The 22487-nt window shown below is 38.7% G+C and overlaps 1 protein-coding gene across 4 annotated transcripts in view; it reads right to left on the reverse strand.

The window, feature by feature from the left end:
- kmt2d (lysine (K)-specific methyltransferase 2D) overlaps positions 1-20496 on the reverse strand; it is a 41651-nt gene extending 21155 nt beyond the window's left edge. For 2 of the 4 annotated variants that reach the window (XM_066672958.1, XM_066672955.1), the window contains exons 1-30: positions 20334-20496; positions 14116-14196; positions 12833-12944; positions 12535-12737; positions 12334-12443; positions 12090-12252; positions 11561-11732; positions 11326-11440; positions 11010-11191; positions 9857-10011; positions 8893-9033; positions 7973-8775; positions 7460-7570; positions 5886-5999; positions 5694-5798; positions 5404-5585; positions 4820-4984; positions 3587-3696; positions 3442-3483; positions 3146-3334; positions 2324-2512; positions 2018-2140; positions 1676-1933; positions 1501-1584; positions 1337-1420; positions 1094-1255; positions 937-1018; positions 588-826; positions 388-461; positions 223-273 (exon numbers count right to left, since the gene is read on the reverse strand). In XM_066672958.1, coding sequence (XP_066529055.1) covers positions 223-273; positions 388-461; positions 588-826; positions 937-1018; positions 1094-1255; positions 1337-1420; positions 1501-1584; positions 1676-1933; positions 2018-2140; positions 2324-2512; positions 3146-3334; positions 3442-3483; positions 3587-3696; positions 4820-4984; positions 5404-5585; positions 5694-5798; positions 5886-5999; positions 7460-7570; positions 7973-8775; positions 8893-9033; positions 9857-10011; positions 11010-11191; positions 11326-11440; positions 11561-11732; positions 12090-12252; positions 12334-12443; positions 12535-12737; positions 12833-12944; positions 14116-14164 — 4569 coding nt within the window. In that variant the 5' untranslated portion in view covers positions 14165-14196; positions 20334-20496. Of the gene's footprint in view, positions 1-222; positions 274-387; positions 462-587; positions 827-936; positions 1019-1093; positions 1256-1336; positions 1421-1500; positions 1585-1675; positions 1934-2017; positions 2141-2323; positions 2513-3145; positions 3335-3441; positions 3484-3586; positions 3697-4819; positions 4985-5403; positions 5586-5693; positions 5799-5885; positions 6000-7459; positions 7571-7972; positions 8776-8892; positions 9034-9856; positions 10012-11009; positions 11192-11325; positions 11441-11560; positions 11733-12089; positions 12253-12333; positions 12444-12534; positions 12738-12832; positions 12945-14115; positions 14197-15694; positions 15965-20333 lie in introns of those variants that run through there. The other 2 variants (XM_066672957.1, XM_066672956.1) reach the window with 2 other exon arrangements.
- Between the last annotated feature and the right edge of the window lie 1991 nt (positions 20497-22487).

A 22487-nucleotide genomic window follows, 5' to 3' on the forward strand; every position in this document is an offset into this window, starting at 1 on the left:
TACTGTTGCAACAGTACATTTGGTTTACAATCGTGTTTGCTTTTATTGATGTAGAATTTAAGAAATTATACCTGAAAATGTACATTGTTTCACATTACTTTATTTCGGATATACAAATGAGCAATTTTAAAATGTTTTCTTATTTCAAATGTGTTTAAAATGTTGTGAGAAAGCTGAATAATGAACCCAGAATCTCTCTCTAATCTCTCTATAAAAATGTACCTTCTGTGCCTTGCTGATCCGTTGAGCTGCCCTGTTATCTTTGGCCTTTTGCTGGACAAAAGGAATGCAAAAAGTCAAACAAATAATAATTAAATTTATACTGTTTACTTAATGACAATTTAAGAATATTATTATTATGATTAATCTAATATGATTAGTTCTTACCAGAAAGGGAACCTTGTCTGCTGCTGATACTTTCCTCCAAATTTTCATTATTTGTTTGCAGCGACTGGCCCAGTCTGTAAAACAAAGCAGTTTCTCCCTCTAATTCAGTAAATTTCCATTAAAATATTTTTCACAAAATGCATAGTTTCAATGCTGCATATTCTTATTTCTGTAAACATAAAAAGCAGTCGAATGCCTACCTGGGTAATCTTGCTTGAGGTTAGGGAAATTGATGTTAGCATACAGAACAGGAGAAATTGTGGAGAGGTTTCCAAGTTCCTCATCTTTCTCCCAACGTTGCAGACTCCGCTGATTGTATGAGAGACCATCACCTTCCTGTTCAGTAGGTGTTGGGGGAGTGGAGGGTGTAGCTGGAGTAGATGGAGTAGCCCAAGGGCTTTCTTCATCCTGTTCTGGACTGAAAAGTCCACCTCGATCACTGGACAAAAAAGAATTGTTGCATAAGTGTAATAAATGAACAAATAGGACGAAATGTTTATAATTGTAAAAAAATTAAAATAAAAAACAACAACATTTTCCAGGTCTTACCGAATATCAAAGAATGGGGACTGGGAAAGTCCTTTAAAGGACTCCATATTAGCAGATGTCAATGAGACTGATAAGGAAGCACCTGTAAATCATGGACAGGTTAAACTGGCATGTCAGTACAAAGAAATATTGAGGTGTGCATACACACTCATCATACCTGGAAGGTTTCTCTGGGGCAAACCGCTATGATTTGGCTCGTCTTCTAAAACAGGCTTTGTGCAAGCCTGAACTGTCCCACTTAGAGAACTTTCCTCTGAGGGTCCTAGAACCTTCCGGAAGAACTGTTCAGAGTCCTGATTTTCTGTTACCTGTGGAAGACCTGTGCAGAAAAAGAAAATGTTTTATAAGTCACAATTTAGATAACCAAAAAAAGCTATACATAAATCATTACGCAAGTTACCTTCTTGTTTCTGTATGGCAGGGTCAGGGATATCACCTACACTCTGATCTTTGAGAGAAGGATGATTACCAGCTCCAGGGACACCTGAAACATAATGCAAAACATTATTAATAACCTTTTTCCAAAAAGCAGATGTTCTGACAATTTACATTTAAGTAACCTACTATTTGTCTCTCCTAGAGGCTTAGGGCCATCAGTTTCTTGCTTAAGCTGCAACGAGGGCCCAGACACTCGGTTTCCAACTGCTACTAAAACAGGAATGTGAAAAATAAAAGACAGGTAATATACACATTTTAATGGATTACTGTCAGATACTCTTAATTATTAGCCTGATCTTACCTGATTCTGGAAGTACAGGTCTAGCACCAGAAGCAGGTAATGGAGGTCTGAGAAGGCCCTGAGAAGGTCTCTGTATAGGAGCGGCAAGAACAGCCCTTTTACTCAGGTCAAGTAATGTCTTTCCAAAGAAAGCTTCCTGAAGGTATGCAGGAAACATGTCCTCCAGTTTGCTCTTCTTTCTCCCCCTCCGCTTTTTGGCTTGCTCACCGTCTCCCTCTGCAGCCCTAATATCTGGTGGATCCATGTCAGGATGGGGGCCTTATTAGGGCAAAGATATACATGTTTAGACATAGTCTCGTTTTAATATATTTACACTGAGCAGATGGTGCTGGCTCCACTTGCCTTCCTCAAGTTTTGTCTCAACAGATTGTCCTTCAGACACACCTTCACTAGACCCAGGCAAATTGAGACTCTTTCTCATCCGTGTGTGACATTTTCTCTGCCGGACCATGAATCCTCCAATACCTATACAGGAGTAAGGTTGTAATTTAGCGCATTTCTTCTTTAATTATGATATAAGGCGTCTACATTATGCAAGTGTACAAACTTAAGAGAAGATTACTGAAATTGTTCAACATTTACCATAGGTATACTAAAATACAAAGCAAATATATGGATGGGATACTCATTAATTAGGAGTTTAATTACCTGGCCTGTATGGTTTACGTTTCCGCTTCTTTCCTTCATCAGTCTCCTCTGCTCCTCCTTTAAGAGCCTCAGGGTCAGCCATACCCTCTGCAGCGCCATCCGCCCCAGGTTCTTTGTCCACACCTCCATCACGGTCTGGGCTTCCAGCAGCATCCAGTTTAGATTCACACTCCATTGACTCAGCAGAGCCTGGAGACACAGACACACTGATTTATTTGCACAGGTGAAAGAGTGTTACTTTACCAGACCACAAAAAAAAAAAAACGGTATTGCTACGCCTTTTCATTGCTTCAGCATGTGATGCATTATCCAGATGAATTTAAAATAGTTCTGCATTTAATTCTCGGTCTCTAACTGAAATGGTCTGTTTGCACAGCATACATCAGTACATCACAGCCCTAAAGTGATTTCTTAAAGCCAGTGGCACATTTTTGAGTCACTGGAATAGACAGACACAATTACAAATTATTTAAAAGGGCTGAAGTAAACAACCATCTGAGTAAAAAGCTAAAATGTTCAAGTAAATACTTAATCTAAAAGATAGTCATTTCATGGGTAATAAGCTGAGATTTCCTTTTTATAAGTTATATTATTTTATTTAGTTTTATTTTGGTACATAATCTAAAAAAATCTATCTATTTAATTATTAATTTGCATTCTGCTCCAAACCAGAGCACTAGGGCTTGTTACCATAGTAACTTGTGCATGCTTACAATCTTAAGATGTAAATGTAAGAACTTTATAAATCTACCTATAATGAGAATATAAGATCATAAATGGTACATATATTTAGCACCCCCCCCCCTCCTTTATTTGCCTGACCTTTCCCCTCTTCTCCTTCACCCTCGCCTTCTTTGAGCTCCAGGCCATCAGGGGCTCCTTCAATACAAAGCATTCCCAGTCGAGAGCGGCGTTGTCTTCGCTTATGGAGAGGTGACATGGAGATGCTTCGAAGTAAAGACATGCCCGTCTCAGTCAGCCAGACACCTTCTAGGCGGTAGAATTGTGGCTCTAGATAAGACAGACCAAGCCAAAAACATTTATAAATAACGTCCTACAACAAATGTACTCAATAGGATCAAATTAATCCATATAGCTGTTGGAGGATAGAGCCGTACCAGGTTCTTTTATCTTGAAGACTGACATCATTGGAGACTCCACTAGAAATAGAAAAAAAAATTTATCAGGGCAGATAAGGACTGAAGGTAAGAATAAACATAGGCAAAATTAAACAAAGAGGCCTGCTATAGTCAAGAGACCTACCAATAGGTCTGGGAACATATGGAGTGCAAGCTGTACAAGCAAAACCTTCATCCGAGGCTTGTTCAACCTCGTCCTCTGTATAGAGACTTTCACAGACAGCATGGACCCATCTGCAGCAGACAAAAAAAAGCAAAAATTCAATTTATACATGTTCCACTGCCTTAATGCTTACATCCAACACGATAAGTTCCACTTCTTAAATGAACCCAAACGTCAGGCTGATGCTACAATAATATTTGGTACTTTCCAAAGCTGATGACAGTTTCTAGAAGTGATCAAAGGTTTTGAGTCATGGATCAAATAATTTTTCTGACCCCCAAAAAGGAAAGAAATGGAGATAAATGTAAAACTAAAGTTTGAAAATATTGTAGCAAGACTGGGCATAACTCTAGAACTGGAACTGTGATCCTACAAACTCACTCACCATAATCAACAATCATCACATATACACAAGCATGTAGTGATAAGAGGGACTAACAAGGTGCTTTGTTAATCTATGTGCAATCATATTGCCCACCATTAAAGTGAATTTGCATCTGTACAACCTATAAACAGTCCCAAACAAATAGTGAAAGAGGCCGATCCATGCAAACATAGACCCAGAGTACCAATTGGCCCACAGGCCCTGCAAAGTCCATGGCCGACACTACAGTATGTTGTGGTACAGCTTTGTGGTGTGTTTGTGAAATTGCTTTGAATGGAGTGATTGCTGTACGTTATGTTTCACTTTATGCTACACGTTGAAATAGTCAAGTCCATTGCTCTGAGGTTAATTTATTGAAGATTTCTCCTTTTTACAAATCAACCCTTGTCCATATGACACTCCTTCACCCCAAACAGATAGACCTCTGATCTCCGCTGACACCAGAGTGACATCGCTGCAGATCTGCTCATTGCAGTTACAAACTGTAATGAATTTTTTCCCCCATGGTCCGTTCAAAGGGCACACGGTTGCTCAGTTTTTATGTTTTCATTGCAGCTCTGTATCGAGATTTATTATTATTAATTATTAATACTGTGAGAAGTAACAGTGGCACTAAAACTGTGGTCCAGAAAATTACATACATATAAGGTACTACTCCGTCTGCTAAAAACGCCCTATTGGTACACTTTTAATAGTCAGAGCAATTCTTAAACTCAAACAAATGTTCCCATCATACCAAACTACAAACACAGCACTAACGTTCATTATATTAGCCTGCATAAGAAAAGTAGAACAGCATTCATAATAACCTGTCACAGTGCTGACACTGAAGAAGCAGTTCTTCTTCCATGAAGTTCTCACGACACACAGGACATGTTACCAGACTGGCACAGGGACCGCAGTGATTGTAGTTATTCTGCCACTCACAATGAAACCCTGGTGAACTGGCCCCACAGTGCATGCAGCACACACACCTACAACACACAGACAATCCTACATTGTTTTTTGTTTGTTTGTTTTATTAATAATAATAAAAAAACGGCAGGCAGTAATAAAACAATTTCTAAGTAAAATCCTCATCTGCTCCAGTGAGCTAAGAATACAGCATAAAAAAACATCTGCAAAAGATTATAAACTGTGCCACACTGCAAAAATGTCAAGCAACAAAATAAAATCCTAATAGAAATATAATAATAATAATAATAATAACAACAATATCCTGGAGTAATAAATAATAATAATAAAATACCCTAAATATATAATAATAACAACAATAATAATGATTTGGGTAAACTAAAAGTACACAGAAGTGACTGTAGTAAATACTCAGGCCCACCTCATTCTATTCTATATGATGGTTGTTCTGACATTCAATGTGTTCAATGTGACATACCATTTACACTTCCAGCCTCCTTTGGGTACAGTTTGTAAAGGTGGATCCAAGCAGTATGTGTGATAGCTCACATCACAGTCATCACACAGCAGCAATCGGGACGGATCAGAGGCCTTCCCACAAACCTCGCACACTATACACTCAAGACAGCGCCAGCCTTTCCTCAGCATCATCTTTGTGATCTATACGAGAAATGCAAAGACAGAAGAAAGTATGCTGTAAGAAGGTCCCATCCATTCTCTGTCATTCACTGCACATCAACTACATTCAAAGACAGTTATAAGGCTTACCTTGCTGTTAACACAGTATGGATGATAACATTGAGAACACTGAGCACAAGCTAACAGCTGGCCTTCTACACCTCGTCCAAAACTGCCACACACCACACACATGTCCTGGGAAGCAGAGAGAGTGCATTCACATCGGGACAATTATGACTATACCTTCTAAAGCCAAAAGTGGACAATCAGTTTGGTGTTTACCTGCAGCAAAACAAATTTATCAGTATTGGAGAAGAGCACCACTGTATTCTGCATCGTGTCATCCTCTTCCTCATCATCCTCTTTGCTGAGTCCAGTCTCTGCAGTCATGGTTTGCTGTAACAGTGACAAAAATGGTTCAAGTTAGAAATATCACCTCAGTGTTTCTTCAGATAAGTTCCATGTACAGTCTTTTCAAATGCCATAACAAGCTCTGTCAATACACATTAACACCGACACCATTCTGAAAATCTCAAACTTAATCTGTTAGGAATTCATTACCTCTTACAACATGCACATAATGCTGAAACAGGTTTTCAGTTATAAACATCTATAAAAAGATTTCCTAATGTCATTAATTTCACCCTCATTGCTCCTCTCCATTTAAAAAGATCCTAACAAGAATAAAAGGGGTGAACATTAAGCATTTCCAAATTAAAAAATATCTGGTATCCCAATATTAAAGTTTATAATAAAATAACATTTAAAAATCAGCTGTGATCAAAATTTGAGAATACTTGGAGATAATCCATGATTTTTCGTGCTAATGTCCTAAATTATCGGACAATCCCTATGTATCCAGCGACACTTGTAATCATTTTGCAAGGTGGTGAGCTGCACCCCAGTAAATAAAACCCTGCAACAGTAGATTGTTCAGTTGAAGGCCAAAGGGTAGTCCATTAAAAAAATGGTCAAGAGAATTAGATGATATGGAGACTCTGAACAGGGAATCGGTTGAACTTTACAACTGGAATTGCAATTCGCTGCTGAACTGGCAAGGCTCTGTCTTGGAATAAAGTGTCCATGACAGAGATTTAACCCTTTAAGTCCACTCTGCAGTAACCAAGATTCTCAACACTCTGCCTAAGATCTTGATCTGAACAGGAAAATTTTAAAAAGACCAGTGGATACAAAGTTATGGCTAAGAAGCCCACTTCAGTTATTGAAAAATGGAAAAGACTGGAAGGGTATGGTCAAACCAGAGCAGCGTGAGAAATTGGTGATTTTCTGTGGGTGCAGATTTATTAAAATTGTAATGCTCTTAAAATATTCTTCTCCTACGTCCCTTCTATTAATGTTAAGATAAATTTAAAAGAGGGTGAAGAGTGAAACTTCAGAATAATGCAAAAAGCAGATCCAGCATCATGAAATATCAGTACAAGACCTCAGTAATTTTGCTGTGGCTTAAAGTCAATTAAGCCTTTACAGGAAACATACATGTACATCATAAAGCTTCTCTAGAAAAATAGAAGCTGTTATCTGTTACCACAATAACGGTCAATATGTACTCCCTATTTATATATCTCTGACATATAATATGAAAATCAAGTTATAAAAAAAGAAAATAGGCAGAACCCAGACGCCTGCACTGCGACAATTATATGTACCCCGTACATCATATTCAAGACGATTTATTGCAGCATTACAACTTGGGGACACAGTTTTGATAAAGCTCTGTCTGCATGTAATGATTCATTTGAAATGAACATTTGCATATAATCTAAAGTAAATTTGTACAAATGTGTGTATGGGATTTAACTAAATAAATAAATAAATATAAATAAAGTGAAACTCACCAAGAAAGCATCAATGCAAGAAGCCATGGCTTTGAGACGTGATCTCCCTCGACCCCTTCCACCTCCCCCACCTCGAGGCCTTCGCCTTCCTGGGAAACCACCTCCCCTTCCCTAATGCGTTATAAGTCAATCATTAATTTACTCAGATGCACTTTAATAAGACTATTTCAGTAACTTATAGTATCACACATATCTATGATTATGCTCCAACTAGTCATTTTTGATGTCTATTTCAGTAGTAATATACATATTATATTTAACAGCGACTATTTTTCTTCATGCCATTTGTTAATATGAACAGCAAGTTTGAATGAGTTCCTGCCTTTGTGGCTCTCGTCTTTTCAATTATACTCACACAAGTGAATGGCATTGTGATGGCAATCCTGCAACTGTAAACTAATCACTTCATAATGATTCACTTCAGTTTAAATCTGTTTATATTACTTGAGTAATTCTGACAGTTTTAGATTTTAAATATGCATGAGATCAATATTACATTTATTATATACTTACATGCTTCACTCTTGAGCGACCCGGAGATCCCCTTCTCTTTAGCTTCTCTCCATCAGACTTAAGAGGGTCAAAGAGTAAAGAGTCATCTGTCTCAGTGAGCAATGAATCAGAGCGCAATCTGCAAGCTGATGTAAGACCGAGGTCTGAAGACAACATCTGGGAGTCAGCCTCTCCTGGTGAACCCAGGAAGCCACTGCTGCTCTCATCACCATGGCTCATGTTGGACATTTCGTCAAGCAGCAGTTCTGCCTTGTCATCTGCCTCAGCATCCGCCTCTTGCTTCTGATCACGCTTAGAGAAATCCTCTTCTAAAAGTTCTTCTCCACCCTGCTCTTCCTCATCATCTTCCTCATCCTCAGACTGACCTGCTCTGTCATCTGTGTCTGAGGCAGATGGCAGTTCTACCTGTCTCGGAGTGGGAGGAGTCCTGTCTGCTGACTCTTCATTCTGCAATTCTGGCTCTGCCTCCTCTGAGTCCATTGCAACAGTGTCCACCTCTTCAGAAACAGTAGGAGGAAAGATTTGAGGAGAAGGGGAAGAGGAATTAGAAGGGGGCTCTACTACAGTAACATCTACACTACTGTTTAATTCTTTCTCCTCCTGAGAACTGCTTTCCTCTTGTGGCTGAACATGACAGTCTGCTTGGTTCTCTGCTACACTAGGGTTTACTTCCACCGTAGTGTTTGTGACAGGACTAGCAAGGTTGCTCTCAGGTTCTTGAGTGTCTTCAGGATTTTCCTCTGCACAAATGGTACCATCAGCAACAGATTCATTACAGTCATTAGTGACACTCTCTTCAGAACCTACAAAATGCAACAAACCAAATAAATGATTAACAAATCAAAATGAGGCACTGAACCTCCCTTCAGATGGTGATTTCTGAGGCATGAATAAGAGTTAAAACTGTGCTTTATAATTACCTGCAACCTCAGCCACTGCTGTCGGCTGCTCTGCTAAGACTTCTCCATGAGGTGGATCAGTAGGGTCTACACTCATCTCTTGCTGCTGCCCTGTAATGCTTTCGTCCACTTCTGCTGTCTCAACAACTTCAGCTTCTGTCCCTATATCAGAAAAAACTCAGCTACTCAATATACCTCCATGGAAATCTAAAGTTATAAATGCTGACATACTAGCTATGATCTCTGTTATAATATTAAGAAGTGTCGCTATCACACAGCTCCAGGGACCTGGAGGTTGTGGGTTCGAGCCCCTCTCTGGGTGACTGTGAGGAGTTTGGTGTGTTCTCCCCGTGTCGGTGTGGGTTTCCTCCGGGTGCTCCGGTTTCCTCCCACCGTCCAAAAACACACGTTGGTAGGTGGATTGACTACTCAAAAAAGTGTCCATAGGTGTGAGTGTGAGAAAGAATGTGTGAGTGTGTATTATCCTGCAGGGTGTAATCCCACCTTATCCGGACCCACCGCAACCCTGAACTGGATATTATTTATAACTGATATACTTATTTACCATACAAAATAAATAAATGGTGAAAGACAATGCTGTTTTCTAAACATTAGAAAGTAGCCATAAGCTAAGAAACAGTTGGCCTTTACCCTAGGGGGTGCCCTGATATTGAATTTTTGGGATCGATATTATAACCAACATTTTCACACAGACATGGCACTCAAACACCTCTGCATATTATCCACTGTCAAAAGGGAAAAGCAAGACAGATAAAGGCTGTTTTAAACTTGTTTCTGTAAGTTTTATGGGCATATCTCAAGCTGCAAATCAACTTATATATTTTACTTCTCAGCCATGAAGACTGAAAGAGAGTTAAGCAAAATATACTAACCTTGTGTTTACATTATCAAATGTTATAACATAAGGCTGTATAATTTCTATTTATTATAATGACAAAAAAGTTGAACAGGAAACATGACATACCCAACTCCATGGGCTCCGCCAGAATTGCCTTCTCATCTACTTGCATGGATGATATCTCTGTATCTGTGACACTGGAAGGTGTTTCTCTGCAGATCAAGCAGATGCATTTCTCTTCTGGAGGCTCAGAGAGTGTGGCACACTCACTGTGAATCCATCTATAGAAGGTAGAAAAAAAATATTTAACACATTAATTTGTTAACACCAGCTTACAATTTGCTTTATGCATTCACAAACGTGTTAGGATAGGAAAGTGTTTCAAGCTGCTAATTAAAGCACTGCAACTGCATTAAAAAGGGCACCTTCCTTGTTTTGTTTTTTGACATTATCACAGATTTAGGAGCTAATCATGAGAAAAGGGATTGTAACTTTGGTAGATTTTGTAACAAGGCATAATGTAAAAACTAATCACTGACAGACTACTGCTTGGTCTGTGTCTTCACAACATTACATCAAAGAAAAAGTACTTTGCACATCTGAAAACTCTGACCTGGCCTGAAGAGAACACTTTAATGTAACAAAGAATTAAAACTAGGGGAGAGACAAAATAAATGTTTATTAGCATTGTCGAGTGATTTAGAAAAATATTAACTAATTACAACCATTTCTGAAATGAATCATGATTTATCACACTGTCCCTTCTGAGGGACTGAGGCTAATTAATAATGAATATTTACATTTAAAATAATCAATGCAAAATACACACAATGGAATTATGTTTATTAGAAGTGTCTATTGATTTAAAAATAAAATCACAATAATAAAGTTCATGTCTCAGAGGGATTAAGCTAGTAGAAGACAAAAGAGGAGCTGTGTGTATGCACAGAAACAAACAAAGAGTTATGATATTTAATACATATTTCAGCAAGAAACAGCCTAATTTCTGAATCAAACAGTAGCAACACTGCTAGACAAAACTGCTAATATGTCACTAGATCTGTAAAAAGGGTGAATTGTGGCATCAGGTTGTGGCGAAATTTGGTTAAAGAATAATATAGCTTTTAAAAATTAAACATGTTAAATTCCCATGAGCGTTAACACATTAATTTAGACGCCACTAAAAGTTTATTCAGACGTAACGTAAAGAGACATAAGAAAAACAAGGCTGTATAATATAAAACATGAGAATTCCAAAGGGAAGGGGATACAGACTCACCTGTGGCAGACAGAGCAGCGATGTTGTAAAGGGACCAGGGACTCTGTGACTTTACTGCAAACCCCGCACACAGATGTGCGCTGCCGCTGACAGCTCTCGCACACTGAATAGCTCTCAAACCACTGATCTGAACCCGGCAGAGTAAGTCCTCGAGCCCCACAGTCAGTACAGACACGACACCGCTTAAAATAGAAAGAGAGAGGCATTAATCCCTGTACCCACCCCATTTTTTAAACAGCAACTGACTATTCAGCTAGTGATCAGCAGATTGATGAATATATGTCTACCATGCTGGAAATCATTCATAAATACATACTCTGCACTTCCAAGAGTCAGGGGGTACAGAGTCCATAGCAGGCTGCAGACAAAACGTGTGATAGCCCTTGTCACATGCATCACAGACCAGCATCTTAGAATCGTCCCCTGGTTGTCTAGAAAATAAAAACATACTTTCAGATGACAGGCCGACCTATTCAAACAGACAAGTCCTACAAACGTAAATCATCTTTTCTTTCCAAGTCACTTATAAAACAGTGGTACTTATAACCTACCTACAGGTTTGGCACACCTTGCACTCTGGGCATTGCCAGCCAGAGCGCTGAAGAGGTGTAGCGCTGATCTCCAGGCAGGCATCATGGTAGTGTTGCCCACAGCCTGTACAATACAACAACCCCAAGAGCTCCCCTGCAGAATCACAAACTGCACAGCGTGCCTCGTCTCCAGCTAAAACACAGCAAAAACCCAAAGGCATTCCAAAAACCTTATCTTTAAAAGGACACCAATCTTTAAGTAGCAAATATCACCAACCTGATAAAATGTATCATTGCTAAATACTGGAAGGAAACAAAAGAACGGCCAGTTCTCTAACAAACCTATCCTGAAATACCACACATTCACGGCATGCTATAAACTGTGAATATCTTCCTGTGGGGTAGTCAAGTCTTTGTGTAGTTTGAGAACAATTGCCTACTTTACATGCTTATCCTAACAGAATTGCTTAAAATTTATAGTTAAAGTTTCAATATTTGTATCAAAAGAAAACCCGGCATCTACTCGGTTTTATTTGAGAGTGTTCTTTACCTATCTCCTCTGCCTTTTGTATGTGCTCAGGACAAAGGAGAACCAACTGCTTCATAGACTGAAACGATCCACTTGCAGCTGAGCAAGGGAAGTGGTAGAACCGTGAGCAGCCCTCAGCACGACACCTGATAGTTGCACCCATTCTTTTACAATAGTCACATGGCTGGAAAAAAAAAATACAAAAATGAGAACTTCACGATTTATAACCTTTGAAATCATTGAATCAAACAATTGCTAAACATACCTGCTGTATCCCTGAGATGACTGCCTTGTCCACATTTATCAGCTCCTCGCCCTCGCCCTGTTGCACACCTTCTGACCATACTGCACACCAATGATGAACCCAGCAGTTCCCTAAAACCAGAAATGCAAGAGTCATTTAAAAACAATGGCATCAGGATTTTTTTTTCCACTAAAGTAAATTCAATCTGCTTCTGAAACGCACCCGTGTCATCCAAGAGAAATGTGAGACTGACGGATTCAGAAAAGCCAATGGAAGACAGGTCATCATTTCCAGGCGATGGCAGTGAGGAGGTAGAGGTCTCCGGAGGGGGCTGATGGGAAGACAGCCCAAAACACTGGAGTTCACGTTGTCCATGAAGACTTCTCTCCACACAGTTACAGAGTGCACAGGCCCTGATAATCTCCCTAAAAGATGAATCCCAAAACAAACATTGTCAAAATCTTGGCCAGAAAAAATAGGTATAAAGAAATATACTTTTACATAATGAACAGGGATTTACGCTGGTGCACTGGAAGTGTCCACAGTGGCGCTTGAAATATCCTCTGCAGCACGAGGGGTATTCGATTCCCCTGGAGAGTGGAGATTCTCCTTTGAAGAGGCACCATCATCAGCTGTAAAGCATGTGTCTGATATTAGTTTATGATTCCAGTGTAAGTCACACATTATTGTTGTCCAATTAAAAATATGTATCTCCATTCATGTCCACTATTGCTATGTCCACTGCAGCTGTCCTTCAAATCTGGTGAAAATTTCATGACGAATGAACGAATACAAATGCTCCAAAATAACTTAGAATAAAATCTTTTTACATTCCTTTTCATTGAAAGTTAAGAAAGCTTTTTCCTTCTCCTGTAAAAGTTACTATCATGGAAGATATATGTTTTTAATTGGACAGCGACAATGTCGCTTTTCACCTCATTGTACAAAATGTTAAAATATTTTCAAATAATATGGCACAGTTTATAAACAAAGCATGTACAGGAGGTCCACAGGTTACGTCAGTCCCGAGTTACGATGTTTCGTGGTTACGACACATCTCCCATTTACTGTATAAAGCCTTGTTTCGACTTAAGTGGTTTTGCGTCGTAAACGTCGTAACGCGAACCTCGTGTTTGGTGTGCACGGCGGAAGAATACACGGTTACCTGGCTCAGGACTGAGGTGTTTTTGGATAATTACTGTGTTAGGATAGGTGGTAGGATAGGATAAGTGCTTACAGTATGTTATTTACATACAATGTGTATGTATGTTCCGACTTACACCGAAAATCGGTTTACGACACGACGTAGGAACGGATCAATGTCGTAAGTCGAGGCCCCCCTGTACTTCATTAATTTACACACAGAAAATTCACAGTGCTAAAGGAATTTTTAAGGATTAAACCATGAGCCTGTTATAATTAACACATATACAAAAGAGATTAAATAAATGAATTTGGTTCATATCCGTTGCACTGATACAAAAATGGGATACTCTGGAGCAGCTGTACAGGAGGTCAACATGCCCTTCACAAAGCGTATGCTAGTGGAGTACCAAGCCAAGCAACATCAGTTAATGAGCTCCAGAGTGCTTTTTGGCAGAACGCAAACAAATCTTCACATGCTCCACCATGAAGCGTAACCTTTTAAGAGAAGTACAGGCTGCTACTGCAGAAAACTCTATAATACGCTTGCTTTCAAAAGAAACACTGTATATGTTAACAAACATTTAAACATAGTGTATCCAATATCAGACGACCCAAATAAATAAATAAATAAATAAAAAATAGGCTCTGTTTCGTTACCTGCTGCTTCTGAATCATTTTCTTCGCAGTTTGACTTCTGCTCGTCCATTCCTTCTCCTGAAGACGATCTCTAAAAGAGATCTGAAAGCAGACAGACAGCAGTACTTCAGTCCATGTAGCTTATAACCATGTGACATGTTTATATTAGGTAAAAGTTTGAACTGGTAAAAGTGTTTTTTAAAGAACACATAAGGTAGAAAACTGAACGTCATTCATTTTTAATAATATACCCCAGTCCCCAAGTCCATAAATGAAAAGTAAGCTGCAAAAAGTTTTAATCCAATGTTTCTGGAATGCCATACAATTCAGCACTTTCACTTATTTCTGCCTCCTCAGCATACACACAGAAGTTATAAACAGTGTGTCAGCCTGGGCTGCATTTTTTTAGGTCACAATCATAATTAGGTCTTTTTTTTCCCCTCTTTGCTTAATGTGCAACTATTTGAGTATAAGATGAAAGCTGCCAAACTGCTTAAATAGCCATCTCACTTCCTAACTTTAAGTATGTGCTTATGTCCTACATCTTGTCTACAAACACATATTGAGCTCAAATAAACAAAATCAAACAACCAATTTAAGCAAACCAGGACTCTGCTTACACTTTATTTATCAAAACTAATGATTGTGGCAACAAACATTGTGATTTGTGAATGTTTTATAAATACGACATCAGTGGCATATTCCACAATACATGATTTTTCAGTTTCGACAGATAGCTTAAGCCCAACAACAAGCTTCTGTAATAGGAACAGAGCAGACAGAGATTCCTACTGGCAAGTCCTCAACTTTGGGTTTAAGTTAGCAAGCTAAATGGGAAATCCTGCTTTGTGGAATACCCACAAAAAGTACCAGAAAATGTAGGATATATGTCCTTTAAAAGGTGCATTTGTTGTTGTCCCGAGTGCCTGTCTGTGTTATTGTAGCTCACCTACTTAGACAACAGAAATTAGGCTACATATCCAAAAACCCATCTGATGAACTAGTGGATTAGTCCAGATGACCTCCAGCGACCCAAAGGGTGAACCTCAACAAGACAGGCAACCTCTTTCCCCAAAAGTACCCTTTTTCAATCTGGTATTCTCACAGTTGGCACCTGAGCTGAAGCCACTGCAAAAATACCTACTTTGAATCCCATTCTTCATGTGTTATAAACAACATGTGCTCGTTAAGAAACAAACTAAAAGTCACCTAGTGCACCTTTAACTGTACAAAGTCTACAAACTAAGAATACTAAGAATAGTTTGCAGTTCATTAGAAAAAGTTGAGCATTTTCCCTCAATACAACAGCATTTACAGTGTTGCCTTCAACTCCAAAGAAGCTGAGGCAAAGTGAGTGCTCCGTATCAACACAGCTGGAGGAAAAGTAAAGTATCAAACGTTCACGAAACTGAATTTACAAGGTTCTTTACGAATAAGCCGTTCCACCTTAAAATGTGCAGCAGTTACATTCTCGCGCCAGAGTCGACTGAATGTAACGTTAACTGCTTCACCATTTAAGGTGGAATGAAAAATTCGAAAAGAAGCTGGGTAAATAAGGCGGTATATAAGGTAAACAATTCAAGAAGAGGTATCCACATACTCAGCTCATTCTCTCGGTGTAGAAGGGCGAGTGTCCGTCCCCGGTAAACACGATAAACAAAGAGCTTAAGATGTGTGTAACTGTGTTTCCTCCTAAACAGATCTGTGCGAGATTACTGCGGCTAACGTTAGCACGCTAACCGGGCTTAATAAACTCTCCGCGCACAAAAGACCAGCAAAACAGCATTTAGCGTTGCTTTACACGGCCAGGTACGACTCTCCCCGATAACGCCATATCAACATTATGTTTTTAACGCGTTCACGACTCGCACAAAACGCTGCTTTCCCCATTTAAACGGAGATACACAAAGAAAACACAACTAGCGAGCGGCCCTCTTCCTGCGACATGCACAAGCGGCTTCGGCCTGAAACAAGTCCAGCGCTCAGCAGTTCCGCACCTCTCTACTGTGGGAATCTCCAGTTAGTGAAGGGGGTTCCTGATCTAAGCCTGTTTTCAAACTGAGGTCCAGAGGAAAACTTGATACAAATCTCCACGTTTGTTATGTGGCTCTAATTTATAAATACAAAAAACTACATTTTGTTTTCACCTGTGACTGGATTACACACTGAGCTGCCATAACATTAAAGCCAACTCCTTGTTTCTAAATTAAAAGTCTTTTTGATTGTTTCCACATACCAGACTATAGTGCATCTGTTGCTCTCTGTACTTTGTTAGCCCAGTTCACCCTGTTTTTCAATGGGCAGGACCTCCTATGGGACAGATATGATTTGGCTCGTTCTCAGCTCTGCAGTGACACAGACGTGATGGTGGCGTGTTTGTATATGCTGTATCTGTAGGAGGGTATCAGCCACAGCAGTGCTGCTAGAGTTTTTATACACTCTGACAAACACTGTCCACTCTATTATACATACTTGCCTTGTTGTACCATTCTGTAGATGTCTTTAAACAGGTGCTCATTTGTCTCACAGTTTGCGTTTTCAACTTCTAGTACTTCACCAGTGATCATTGGACACTGCCCAGCATTACTGCCATGTCTGATCCACACATGCCAGCACAACACAACAACATACTGTCAATACATCAGTGTCATTGCCTTGCTGAGAATGATCCACCACCCATAAGAAACCAGCACTGTGGTAGTCTTGCAGGGTTCCTGCCCATTAAACAATGAAAAATGGGGCAAACAAAGTATTCTTAGCAACAGATGAACCAGAGTCTGTAATTGTAGAACTTCAAAGTGCACTCAAAATGTCCATGGAGCTGATAGAAGCAATAATATGATACTAATACACAAAAAATGGTTAGGTTATATGTTCAGATACTTCTCAAAAATAAATCTGAAAAAAAAAATCACAGAACATCCAAACCATTCATATGGAGTTATTTGCTTAAATGATTTGGGAATCTCTGATTTTGGGGGCAGAATATTTGGCAAAAATATATCATAATGCTTTAAGATATTTTTACAAAACCCTATAAAAATGTAGTAGGTCTGCCATGTTTAAAAACTACCATCAGACGCTTTAGGTGCAGTGACCGTTAGTCAACATTTCACGCAAGCAACTACACTAAAGCTTATTAAACATGAGGCATAATATAACAATGTTCATCTACCAAATAGAAAGTCATGCTCATTTTCAGGGCGGCACCATGGTGTAGCTGGTAGTGTCGCAGTCACACAGCTCCAGAGACCTGGAGGTTGTGGGTTCAACTGTCTGTGAGGAGTTTGATGTGTTCTCCCTGTGTCCAACCCACCATGTTTGTAGGTGGATTGATACTCAGTGTCCGTAGGTGTAAGTGAGTGTGTGTCGCCCTGTGAAAGACTGGCGCCCCCTCCAGGGTGTATTCCTACCTTGCGCCCAATGATTCCAGGTAGCCCCCATACCCACCACAGCTCTGAACTGGATAAGCATTTACAGACAATGAATGAATGAATGCTCATTTTCAATGCAAATTAACACACTTGAGTTTCATTCATTCAAGACATTTCTTCCGTTCTGTTTTTCTTGAAAGTATGGCACAGAGTAAATTGAAGCTGACATATTTATATTATACAAATTAATGAAAATTTTAAAAACTGCCAAAAAAAAAAAAAAAAGTTTGTCTTGGTTTTGTCTGACCATGATAATAAAGAAAAAAGTCCAATCACAACAATGCATTAAAAGGTACAATAGCACATCCGTTTTTAATTCTAAAGACATATAGAAAGGTTAGGTAAGTGGGTCAATATCTGACAAGACAATTGTGGGGTATTTAAAGCTGTTTCCTATATTAAATTTATTTATGTACTTTTATTTTCTAGTGTTTACATATAAAAATGAATAATAATAATAATAATAATAACAACAAAATTATCAAATGAAGGACCGTTATGCCACAAGCTTTTTCAGGTTAAAAACCCCCACACATAGGAAGCACATTGGATTTTAAAGCAGTTATTGCCAGTAACGTTAAACACAGTTGTCTCCACATCCCTTGATTTACATGTCTGTTTCCTCCCATGACAAGTAACCGTTGGTATAAGGGGAAACTGCACTATCTATACATCTCAAACTCTCGCTTTTAGTATTTTAGGACTGTAAATTGTAGGCATTATTTAGAAATATACAGATTCCAAATCTACTTCTAAGTATGGAAGTGCAGAAACGGACTAGTATTAATTACAGTGAGAACCACTGATTTTTTTTTTTTTTTTATAATATTGTATAATAATGTGTTATTTTAAAGTATTTGATAATTTCACAATAAATAGACAAACAACAATAACCTAAAATTGTTTTCCTATTTATTTTAGATTTTTTTTCTCCTGTGAAGCTGGTTTTTGGAAATTGTTTTCTGACTTTGATGTTATAGTTAGTGGGTTTTAATTTTTAATTTTTTAATTCCTTTTTTAAAAACGTACAACATTTGAAAAGCTTATTGCAAAATAGTGCCAACAAAATGAAGAAACAGTGATCCAGTTGGCAATGACTAGTTCATGTGAATGTACAGTGTAGTCTTCAACAGCCACATGCAAATTAGGTTTGCCATTGTTCAAACGATTTGTCCAATGAAGAACAAAAGCCTGAGAAGTACATGTAGGGGTGGGAGATGTGTTGAAAATATAATATCTCAATATTTATTTGCACAATACACAAAATGATATTCCGAAACATGTATTAGTAGTATCAGATATTTGGGTATGGTGACTTTTATTCAACATTTCACACAGTGTGCTGAAGTTAGGCCAGTAAAACAGGAATAACTGTTGTTTTTACAGTGGAACATGCAGTTTGGTGTTTTCTTTTTAATACTGACAATGTCATACACATTCCACTATCCACTAAGCATTTCTGCTGGCAAAAACCACATGTACACTGGTACATTGTAATCACTGCACGAAAAATATACTGAAATACGTGTGTGTGTGTGTGTGTATATACATACATATATATATATATATATATATATATATATATATATATATATATATATATATATATACACACACACACACACACAAATATTTTATATTTACCTGGTCTATTCCCTTCTTTAGTTTAGCTGACCTATTTTCTTATATAGTTTAACTGATGTATTGCCTTGTAGTGTTAACAACATTGTTGTAACTCTTAGAAAGCAACGTAATTAATGTGCAAAATGTAAAGTATTGTAGCCTAAGCACTAATGTACACTGGGGACTAATGCGCCAGTGCTAGCTGTCAGTGTTAGCTTAATTATGAGTTACCAGCCCAATGTAAATGCGTGTGCGAACTGAAGACCTCGATTTTCAATAAAACACAAATCGGTTTGAGGTTATTTCTGAAACGGACAGGACTCCAGAAGGTTCTTCACCCGTCCTAAATGTCAAAATACCCTGTGTGTGGAGCTTCGGCAATTAAAAAAAAGTGCAAGTGCGCAGCTAATGTTAACTAGCGAGCTAAATCCTTAATGTGGGTCACAAAACGTATGAAACATCCACGAATCAAAAGGATGAAGCAGCTCGGTGGAGTTTAAAACACAAAACAGTGCAAGGACAGATACGTAAAACTGAAACAACCGAGTTCTTGAACTTTTCAAACTGTCAACACAAGCCAACGGCTAAGCGTAGTTTAGCTTAGCTGCTAAAAATGACCCGGCCAGGGGGAAGTGAAGCAGTGCAGCTTAAGTTTAGCCTCTCGTTCGAACTCTCAGTTCCACCTTAAATTACGGCGTTTACATTCAGGCACCATTTAAGGTGGAAATTGGAATTCGAATATTACACCACATATGTGTGTTAGCAAGCCAGTTCACTACAAGAGAGTCTTCTTTTGTCACAACCAGGAGCAGTATTTATTAAACATTATGTGGTACAAAGTTTATCCAACTTAACCCTGACTGTCCCACTTCAACCAGTAAGGTTAGGTTAACGTTAGCCAGACAACCAGCTAAACCCAACTCTCACACCAAGGGCACTGGATTCATCTTCTGTGCACCGAGTAAAAGAAACGATGCAGTATAATTTTAACTTCAACGACAATGCACAGCCACCACGCAAACATCTCCCCAGTTCACATGCATTCGGCTTAAACAAGGCGCCTGTTTAAACAAATATGAAGCAATGCCATGGCCAGTTTTCCCATGTTCCAACGACCGCAGTGAAGTTAAACGAATGCAAAAACATTCAGCTTTACAAAAACCACCAAAGAATTGAACTCACCCTACAGAGCGATACTCTCGTCCTCGTACATCTTCAGATTCAGATTCACAACAGTCCCACGGACACAAATCTCCTGTGCTGCGTTCATTTCAGAAACTAAAGGCTCCAGCTGCTCACGCCAGTTTGTTGTTGTTGTGGGAAGTGGCTCGAAGGCTGGCCTTAATGTTTCCTGACTTGATAATGTATTAGCTGGCTTACAAGATGGCTAACGAAATTAATCATATTGACTTCATCCTGTAGTAGTGATGTGTCGTTCGTGAAATGAATCGACTCTTTATGTCGACTCTCTGTGTGAACGTTAAGAGTCGACTCGCACTCAAGTATCGTTGGTTCCTTTGTTTTTGTGAGTTATTTTAACAAAAGATTCAATCTTCAAAATTATAATTGAAATGCTTTTAAACATAAAGTAAAGAACAATAGTCTCAAAAGCATGCAGAGCAAACAAAGGTGGCCATAAATCAGTAATAATTATTCTGCTTGCACATGCTCCTGACAGACTTTAAAAATCCTCTTCAACACTGAATACGATCCAAATGGTATTTAATAAAGCAAGGTATATGAGTTGGCAATTTAATTAGACCTGAGTTAAGTCCAGTAAGACTTGCCCTAAGTTCTGTTACTGCTGAACACATATTGTGTGACATAAGATATGACATAAGACATCTGGTGTAAATGTGAAATCCTGCTTTGTGGCATAACTGTAACCATAGCTCTAGTGTTAGCTAATTTGAGAAGTTTATCCACTGCTCAACCCTCTTCCTTACTCATCCAACTACTGTTTTAATGTCTTTCTAATTGATTGACTAAAGGTCAGTGGTTATACTCTAAATTTGTTTTCATTACTTGTTTGCTTTAAAGTCATTATTTCATGATTTTGATATAGTTTTAGTCTTTTGACCAGGTTTCCTCCGGGTGACTGTCTGTGAGGAGTGTGGTGTGTTCTCCCTGTGTCTGCGTGGGTTTCCTCCGGGTGACTGTCTGTGAGGAGTGTGGCATGTTCTCCCTGTGTCTGCTTAGGTTTCCTCCGGGTGACTGGCTGTGAGGAGTTGGTGTGTTCTCCCCTTATCCGCGTGGGTTTCCTCCGGGTGCTGCGGTTTCCTCCCACAGTCCAAAAACACACGTTGCAGGTGGATTGGCGACTCAAAAGTGTCAGACTCCGGTAAAGTTGGTTTCATATTCGCATATTCAGATTTCTTTCTTCAATAGCTCTCAAACGGTGCATGCAAATGACTTAATACTTGCAAAGTATTGTTTTTGGGATGCAAGACAAGCAACTACAACTCAGTTTATGTCAGAAATGTTTGCCATTTAAAAAACACGAAATATATTGTTTTCTATGGGCTGCCGCCATCTCCGCGAGAGCTAAGGGACCGTTTACAAACTACACTACACAGTAAAAACGAAGGTGACGAACCTCACACATGATGTATACTACATCTCCTACCTTCATAAATTTAACCCTTACTGGCCCGTGGTGATACATTTTTCATTACAAATTTCAATAGATTTTGAACCTTTGATGATATTGTTTTTAAACAAATTGTATGTGATCAAGTGCCACCCACATGACGTACTACACCTGTTATTTTGGTAAATTTAACCCTTACTGGCCCGTGGTGATACATTTTTCATTACAAATTTCAATAGCTTTTGAACCTTTTATTATATTGTTTCAAAACAAGTTGTATTTGATAAAGTGCCACCCACATGACATACTACACCTGTTATTTTGGTAAATTTAACCCTTACTGGCCCGTGGTGATACATTTTTCATTACAAATTTCAATAGCTTTTGAACCTTTTATGATATTGTTTCAAAACAAGTTGTATTTGATAAAGTGCCACCCACATGACGTACTACACCTGTTATTTTGGTAAATTTAACCCTTACTGGCCCGTGGTGATACATTTTTCATTACAAATTTCAATAGCTTTTGAACCTTTTATGATATTGTTTCAAAACAAGTTGTATTTGATAAAGTGCCACCCACATGACATACTACACCTCTTATTTTGGCAAATTTAACCCTTACTGGCCCGTGGTGATACATTTTTCATTATAAATTTCAATAGCTTTTGAACCTTTGATGATATGGTTTCAAAACAAATTTTATTTGATCAAGTGCCACCCACATGACATACTACACCTCTTAT

The sequence above is a fragment of the Hoplias malabaricus genome, chromosome 5, assembly GCF_029633855.1.
Source record: "Hoplias malabaricus isolate fHopMal1 chromosome 5, fHopMal1.hap1, whole genome shotgun sequence".
NCBI lineage: Eukaryota > Metazoa > Chordata > Actinopteri > Characiformes > Erythrinidae > Hoplias > Hoplias malabaricus.